Below are 8,706 nucleotides of genomic sequence, written 5' to 3' on the forward strand. Positions count from 1 at the left end.
AAACCATTAGTAACACACTACGCCGTCATGGATTAAAATCCTGCAGCGCACGCAAGGTCCCCCTGCTCAAGCCAGCGCATGTCCAGGCCCATCTGAAGTTTGCTAATGACCATCTGGATGATCCAGAGGAGGAATGGGAGAAGGCCATGTGGTCTGAGACAAAAATAGAGCACTCGCTGTGTTTGGAGGAAGAAGAAGGATGAGTACAACCTCAAGAACACCATCGCAACCGTGAAGCATGGAGGGGGAAACATCATTCTTTGGGGATGCTATTCTGCAAAGGGGACAGGACGACTGCACCGTATTGAGGGGAGGATGGATGGGGCCATGTATCTCGAGATCTTGGCCAACAACCTCCTTCCCTCAGTAAGAGCATTGAAGATGGGTTGTGGCTGGGTCTTCCAGCATGACAACGACCCGAAACACACAGCCAGGGCAACTAAGGAGTGCCTCTGTAAGAAGCATCTCAAGGTCCTGGAGTGGCCAGGCCAGTCTCCAGACCTGAACCCAATAGAAAATCTTTGGAGGGAGCTGAAAGTCCGTATTGCCCAGTGACAGCCCCGAAACCTGAAGGATCTGGAGAATGTCTGTCTGTATGGAGGAGTGTGCCAAAATCCCTGCTGCAGTGTGTGCAAACCTGGTCAAGAACTACAGGAAACGTATGATCTCTGTAATTGCAAACAAAGGTTTCTGTAGCAAATATTAAGTTCTGCTTTTCTGATGTATCAAATACTTATGTCATGCAATAAAATGCAAATTAATTACTTAATCATACAATGTGATTTTCTGGAATTTTGTTTCAGATTCCGCCTCTCACAGTTAGTGTACCTGTATAATACACGCATTTACCACACGCAATAACTTCTAATGTAGGCTACTTGCCCACGGTCCCAGAGGTTATATATTGTGTCTCCTTCTGATTTATACCAGGGGTGTGGTTAGAATGCTGATCCAAGATCTGCATGTGTATCAAGTGTATCAAATACTTGTTCTCCCCACTGTACAATGTATTGAAACAGGATGTTGACGACATCGCGGTTTATGTTTAATACACGCATTTACCATATAACATACTGCACTGGTGTAGCTCAGTGGTTACTTCGAACACTTTCTCTATCAGAAACATTCTCTACCTCTGCAAAGGGGTTCGAACCACGGGCGCTGTCCAGTGTTTTGCCAGCCACTTTTTCATCACTGTAGCGAACCTTTGATTTTTTTGAGTGGGAAAATAAAGACGACAACAACAAGACAGAGTTACGGTGCATGCAGGCGTCATTCGTTTAGGAATTTAGATTAACTTTCACATAATTGTCTATGATAAAAAATTGTGAAACAGTGAACCCCTTCGGCCAAAATAACTTCTAATGTAGGCTACTTGCCCACGGTCCCAGATTCAGGATCGGTTATATATTGTGTCTCCTTCTGATTTATACCAGGGTGTGGTTAGAATGCTGATCCAAGATCTGCACAGTTGATGAAGCCCGGTAAAGATGGCTACAACATTAGATCTGTTTGATTTATTTTATCGGGCGCAGTTCCTAGGAGCAGTGGAATGGTATTACTAGGCCAAATCTTCTCAATGAGCGCGCCACGCGAGGTAAATAAATCGCACCTAAAATGTTGCACATGCGCAGACCATACAGTCAATGGCGCAGACAGCCAGTAATGTTGACAAACAACTGGGGAGAGGCCAATTGCACCGTAAGGGAAATATTCCGATCTTGTATGTAGCTATTGTACAAATACTGTATTCTCTATGCAATTAAATGTTTCAAGCAGAGTTGTACAAATGCCAAATGTTCGACATTTGCCTGGCTTTATTACTGTCTAAATAGCTAAGGTTAGTTTACGTTAATTCACAACATTAGCTAGTAGCAGCTAGCTATAGCAAAGGTGCTTTGTTTAACTGACCTGTCGCAGCTTGAAGGAACCGTTGGAATAATGCAGCTTGCTACATATTCGTAACTTATACAATTAAATATCGGTATGTGTGTTGGTTTGCTACTACTTTAGCACTCTGGATTTGGCATTTCGAATTTTGACATTTAGCTTCAGCTGTTTGCATGACGTTTTCGGCAATGAAATTATCTGGAAAGTTACAGGGTAACAGTAGTTATTTGCTGAATGAGGTTCCAAGCTCGCGGCTACATTGTAGGGGGCAACATCCACTGTAACTACTGAAGGGGCCTAAAGAGTACTGTTATCACTCCAATCAAACATACTGTATAGCTGGTTCCTTGAATGCTTTCTAGATTTTTTGGAAATCAGAGGTTTCAGGTTTGTGATTGGGTATCTATAGCCTAGTTTGTTTTTCCCAAAAGATTACCAACTTTACCTTTTTCCTCAAGCCTGTTTAGCTCCCGGGTGAATGAAGGAGATTCTCTTTCCAGTTGACACTCTGTGAAAATGAAGGGGTGAGCTAACAATGCATTGATTTAACCATAATCCATTTGAACCAAAGCTACTTCCACATGATTTGTTGTAATACATTTGAGTGTTGGGCTAGATGGTCATATTCTAGCACAAGTTGAAAGACCGGTGTGTTACTGTATATTTGTTACTGTATATTATCATTGTTCTTCTCATTTTGTTATGTAGTCAACAGAAAAGCCCTGAGCCGGATGAAAGTGCACATGTCATTGAAGAAGGTAATGTCATGTAGAAAGGAAATAACGACCCTCAAAACATTAGAAGACAAGACACCCATGGTATTCTCTTTCTGATATTATAGAGACTGTATTCTGATTTTTGCTCTACCAGGTGCAGTGGCTACAGCAGATGACCCATCAGCTGCCATCGCCACCATTCAGTCTGCCGCCACCTTCTCCTCAGAGCATCCGATAAAGTATCTATTCAAGACGGAGGGAGCTGGGGGGCAGGTAGGGGAGCTGTACTACCCTCCCGCTGGGCAGGTACAGTTGGGAAAAGCATACTGTACAGGGCTCACTAGATCTAGCCGAAGTCCCTGAGCTGGAGCTCTGAGCCCAGCCAATGCCCATCCAAGGTTTTCTAAGGCTCAGTCTTCTGTCATTACTAATGAACGATTTTATGTTTCGCTCAACAAACCTGTGTGTTTTATTTTGCTTAAGGTGACATACAGAGTAATTCAGGTGTCTGATGGACAGTTGGAGGCTCAAAGTGATGGAGCCACAGCAGTCAGTGTGCTAACTGGATTTCCTGCAGCCACACAGCCTGTGACCCAGGTGAGAATTTATACGAGCAGGACTTGGGGCCCTCCCAGCGGGAAATACTGGTTGAAATAATGTCAAAATAAGTAATTTCAGCCTGTTTTTGGTTGTAATTACTTACATTTCAACCAGTTTTGTCCACCAGGCTAGTAGTATTTGATTAAAGTCGGATTCTGCAAATCAAACATAGCATTGTTTTTAATCTGGGATAGCAAAGATGATCTATTCTATTCCTCTACTACTCACTGTATACAGTTTCGATTGTTATTCAACACTGACAAAGGTGTCCTCTTGCTGTAGGCTTTGTACTCTCAGTCTGAGGGGTTGGAGGGGGACGGCACTGAGACGCATTACACCTACTACCCTGCAACCATCGCTGATGCTTCACCAGGCACCATGGTAACCAGCGTGGTGCAGGCATCTGATACACATCTAAGTCAGAGCACTCCCACTGGTGAGGAGATGGAGACTCAATCACATAGAAATATAATTACTATATAGAATGAATAGATCCTATTTCTATGTTCCATCAGCTTGGGCATTTATTTCCAATTGGCTTTCCATTTTGAATGCCATTTGATATTGATACAGTTAGAGTACCAGTCAAATATGGACATAATATGGACTTGGTCTTTTACTAAATAGGACCCCCAACCCTCCCATGTCACAACAGAACTGATTGGCTCAAATGCATGAAGGAAAGAAATTCCACAAATAAAATTTTAACAAGGCACACCTATTAATTGAAATGCATTCCAGGTGACAACCTCATGAAGCTGGTTGAGAGAATGCCAAGAGTGTGCAAAGCTGTCATCAAAGCAAAGGGTGGCTACTTTGAGGAATCTCAAATATAAAATATTTTGATTTGTTTAACACTTTTTTTTTTGTTATTTCAGAGTTTTGATGTCTTAACTATTATTCTACAATGTGGAAAATGGTAAAAATGAAGAAAAACCCTTTAATGAGTAGGTGTGTCCAAACTTTTTGACTGGTACTGTATATTGTTAATTTGGATTGAAAAAAGCAAGGGACTTCTTTGTTTCAGGGCAGTTGTATGTGATGATGTCCCCCCAGGAAGTGCTGACGGGAGCCAACCAGAGGTCCATTGCACCTCGCACACAACCGTACAACGCGTAAGCTGCCATTTTGATCAGTACAGTAGGTACTGTGATGGCTCTCCTGGAGAAGCCAGGAGAGTCACAGTTACCATACTAGTTAGTCACACTGTCCTGTGTCCATTCATGAGTTTCTTTGTGTTGGGCTATTGTATTAGCCTTGTTACTGTTTTAGCTGCACACATGGATGTGTGCATGTGTATGCTGTGTATGCCAAAGTTTTTATGGTAATATCTGTTAATTAATGTCTATACTAATTGTGTCTTGTAGAAAATCAGAGGTCCCACGCACTTCTAGAGATGACAAAAGACGAGCCCAGCACAACGAGGGTGAGACCTAGATACCCATCATAAATTACTCATACAATACCTCATATGAAATGTCTCTTAAATGCTAGTTGGATTTGGATGTCACGATGAGCACAGAATCATGTGTTGCCCTGCCTACCTACTCAAATGTGTTATTGTGTCATTTGTCTTCAAGTTGAACGTAGACGCAGGGACAAGATCAACAACTGGATCGTCACGCTCTCAAAGACCATCCCAGACTGCAACATTGACCCTACCAAATCAGGGCAGGTCAGTATCAGCAATGAGGTCAGTATCACCATAAAATGGGTCACTGTCAAGTCTCATGGGTATGGCCAGGAGTTTTTCCTGACCATGTCACCTGACTAGAAAAAACTTAACTATAAAAAGTAGTACCAAGAGTTTTTTTCTTGTCAGAACACATTCTCAAGAAAAGCCTCCTGGCCCTACATGGGAGAGGGTGACACAGTCTTTGTGTTTTGGTCCAGAGTAAAGGTGGGATCCTCTCCAAAGCCTGTGACTATATCCAGGAGCTTCGGCAGAACAACCTTAGACTGGGGGATGACCTAAGCACCCTGGATAGGCTCAAAATGGACAACCAACTACTGAGGCAAGAGGTAAGATACTATGGTTGTGTTTACACAATTCTGATATTTTGCCCAATTATTGTTGAAAGAGCTAATTAGTCAAAATACCAAAAAGTGGGAAAGATCCGAATTGGGCTGCCTGTGTAAATGTAGCCAACTTTAAATTGTTCATGCTTTGTAATAGGTTCAAATTAGGTTCTGATTTGGATTTTGATGATCAGGCTGTAGGATTAGCGAGTGAGGGATTTTTGTGCTATCAATCCTGTTCACCTACTTACTGCAACACTAATTGTATATGCAATCACACAGAACCACAGAAAACATTTCATTGAGATTTGACAACGTTGTCGGACTGCGCAGCGTCACTGATCTACAGTCGTGGCCAAAAGTTTTGAGAATGACACAAATATTAATTTTCACAAAGTCTTCTGCCTCAGTTTGTATAATGGCAATTTGCATATACTCCAGAATGTTATGAAGAGTGATCAGATGAATTGCAATTAATTGCAAAGTCCCTCTTTGCCATGCAAATGAACTGAATCCCCCCCAAAAACATTTCCACTGCATTTCAGCCCTGCCACAAAATGACCAGCTGACATCATGTCAATGATTCTCTCATTAACACAGGTGTGAGTGTTGAGGACACGAGGACAAGGCTGGAGATCACTCTATCATGCTGATTGAGTTTGAATAACAGACTGGAAGCTTCAAAAGGAGGGTGGTGCTTGGAATCATTGTTCTTCCTCTGTCAATCATGGTTACCTGCAAGGAAACACGTGGCGACATCATTGCTTTGCACAAAAGAGCTTCACAGGCAAGAATAATGCTGCCAGTAAGATTGCACCGAAATCAACCATTTATTGGATCATTAAGAACTTCAAGGAGAGCGGTTCAATTTTTGTGAAGAAGGCTTCAGGGCGCCCAAGAAAGTCCAGCAAGCGCCAGGACTGTCTCCTAAAGTTGATACAGAATGGCAGCAGGCAGGTGTGAGTGCATCTGCACGCACAGTGAGGCAAATACTTTTGGAGGATGGCCTGGTGTCAAGAAGGGCAGCAAAGAAGCCACTTCTCTCCAGGAAAAACATCAGCGACAGACTGATATTCTGCAAAAGGTACAGGGATTGGACTGCTGAGTCATTTTCTCTGATGAATCTCCCTTCCGATTGTTTAGGGCATCCGGAGAAAAGCTTGTCCGGAGAAGACAAGGTGAGCGCTACCGTCAGTCCTGTGTCATGCCAACAGTAAAGCATCCTGAGACCATTCATGTGTGGGGTTGCTTCTCAGCCAAGGGAGTGGGCTCACTCACAATTTTGCCACACATCCTCCGAGAGCAACTTCTCCAAACCATCCAGGAACAGTTTGGTGAGGAACAATGCCTTTTCCAGCATGATGGAGCACCTTGCCATAAGGCAAAAGTGATAACGAAGTGGCTCAGGGAACAAAACACCGATATTTGGGGTCCATGGCCAGGAAACTCCCCAGACCTTAATCCCATAGAGAACTTGTGGTCAATCCTCAAGAGGCGGGCGGACAAACAAAACCCCACAAATTCTGACAAACTCCAAGCATTGATTATGCAAGAATGGGTTGCCATCAGTCAGGATGTGGCCCAGAAGTTAATTGACAGCATGCCAGGGCGGATTGCAGAGGTCTTGGAAAAAAAAGGGTCAACACTACAAATATTGACTCTTTGCATCAACTTCATGTAATTGTCAATAAAAGCCTTTGACACTTATGAAATGCTTGTAATTATACTTCAGTATTCCATAGAGTGATCAGATGAATTGCAATTAATTGCAAAGTCCCTCTTCTGACAAAAATATCTAAAGACACTGAAGCAGCAAACTTTGTGTTATTCTCAACTTTTTGCCTCGACTGTACAAATCACCTCGCATCCAAACAACTACTTATTAACTACTTATAAAGCGATCGAGGTTAGGGGTTCTGCACCTCGTCGTGCTCAAACTGTACCCCTCAAACATGCTGAAAATGTAACTTGCAAACAAAATATCAAACCAAAATACCAACAGCTTTTCACGAAAATCCATGCATCAGATGTAATAATAGGTTTTGTTTGAGCTGCTTTTCCCATCTAATTTTGCACAGGTAGAAGACTGGAAATCCAAGAACCAGGTTCTGAGGAACCAGCTGCGACAGAATGGCATTGTAGGAGCAGCAAACGCAGACACTCAGTGAGGAGCAGCAAGGGTAGTCGGGGGAGAATATCTCAGTGAAGGAATGGAACTTTTGACCTCAAACTAAAAGAAAATTCTCACTACAAAAACTTCACTACAAAATCAGTCTGAAGGAGTTTGCAAGATAGGTCATTAAATGACCACATTTTACATAAGGAAAACCATGTTAGCTCTTGTAAAGATTTTTCCCGCAGCTCTTCAGCTGTTATGTACATACTTGTTTAGCTTTTTTACCTTTTTGACACAATTGCGCTTCATTGTATCAGGTGTGTATATATATATATATACTAACTCTTAGTATAGGTTTCAAAATACATTTTACATTTGATACATCTAGAGTATCAGATGTCCCCACTTGCAGAAATGACTCAGAACGTTGTTTTTTCTAAACTTGTCAGCGGGAAATGTATTATAATGATATATATCGTAATAAAGGATCTTTGTATTGATAAATTATGATGGAACTTCATATTTGAGTGGAACGACTTCATGGGATTGAGAGCTTTCTATTCAGTTTACTTATTGAATCAAATCAAATGTTATTTGTCACATACACATGATTAGCAGATGTTATTGCGGGTGTAGAGAAATGCTTGTGCTTCTAGCTCCGACAGTGCAGTAATCTCTAACAAATTACACAACATATACACACAAATATAAGTAGGAATGAATTAAGACTATGCATATGGACGAGCGATGTCAGAGCGGAGCAGACTAAGATACAGTAGAATAGTATAGAAAAAAACAGTACATATGATATGAGTTATGTAAGCATTATTAAGTGAATGAGATGCTGTAGAATAGTATAGAAAACAGTATGAGATGTAAAACACCATGAGATGAGTAATGTCAGTTATGTAAACCATTAAGTGACAAAAGATACCATAGAATACAGTATAATACATATGAGATGAGTGCCAGATATGTAAACATTATTGACTAGTGTTCCATTCCTTATAGAGGCCAGTGATTCCTAGTCTATGCCTATAGGCAGCAGCCTCTAATGTGCTAGTGATGGCTATTTAACAGTCTGATGGCCTTGAGATGGAAGCTGTTTTCCAGTCTCGGTCCCAGCTTTTGATGCACCTCTACTGACCTCGCCTTCTGGATGATTGCGGGGTGAACAGGCAGTGGCTCGGGTGGTTGAATCTACAAAGAACATTAGTGGTATCATTCAGAGTTTTCATTTAATCATTGGCTAACCTATTACATAATGTATGATTGTCATTAGAATTGTTTATAAAACAAATTTACGAGTAATATGGATGTACTAACTATATTTTCAATAGTTTTACTGTTTCCTGAGTGCATGCA

The 8,706-nt window shown here is 41.6% G+C and overlaps 1 protein-coding gene across 11 annotated transcripts; it reads left to right on the top strand.

The window, feature by feature from the left end:
• Positions 1-1,449: 1,449 nt before the first annotated feature.
• LOC110503757 (upstream stimulatory factor 1) lies at positions 1,450-7,846 on the top strand. 11 transcript variants are annotated; one of them, XM_021582271.2, is made up of 11 exons: positions 1,450-1,597; positions 2,349-2,414; positions 2,599-2,648; positions 2,761-2,879; positions 3,090-3,203; positions 3,489-3,642; positions 4,234-4,321; positions 4,574-4,632; positions 4,787-4,899; positions 5,100-5,228; positions 7,304-7,846. In XM_021582271.2, the coding sequence occupies exons 2-11, from the start codon at positions 2,407-2,409 to the stop codon at positions 7,391-7,393; spliced, it is 924 nt and encodes a 307-aa protein (XP_021437946.1). In that variant the 5' UTR covers positions 1,450-1,597; positions 2,349-2,406; the 3' UTR covers positions 7,394-7,846. The 11 variants fall into 11 exon arrangements, with proteins under 11 accessions (XP_021437946.1, XP_021437941.1, XP_021437939.1 ...); XM_021582266.2 differs by having other exon boundaries at positions 1,579-1,597; positions 2,761-2,912; XM_021582264.2 differs by lacking the exon at positions 1,450-1,597 and adding an exon at positions 1,602-1,701 and having other exon boundaries at positions 2,761-2,912.
• The last annotated feature ends 860 nt before the right edge of the window (positions 7,847-8,706 follow it).

Source organism: Oncorhynchus mykiss, chromosome 24, assembly GCF_013265735.2.
Source record: "Oncorhynchus mykiss isolate Arlee chromosome 24, USDA_OmykA_1.1, whole genome shotgun sequence".
Taxonomy (NCBI): domain Eukaryota; kingdom Metazoa; phylum Chordata; class Actinopteri; order Salmoniformes; family Salmonidae; genus Oncorhynchus; species Oncorhynchus mykiss.

What these genes read in the sequence shown, in the direction of transcription:
- LOC110503757 (XM_021582266.2), top strand. An exon ending in CGCACACAACCGTACAACGC is followed by an intron (nt 4,322 to 4,573) that starts GTAAGCTGCCAT and finishes TGTGTCTTGTAG; the next exon opens with AAAATCAGAGGTCCCACGCA. An exon ending in ACCAACTACTGAGGCAAGAG is followed by an intron (nt 5,229 to 7,303) that starts GTAAGATACTAT and finishes AATTTTGCACAG; the next exon opens with GTAGAAGACTGGAAATCCAA.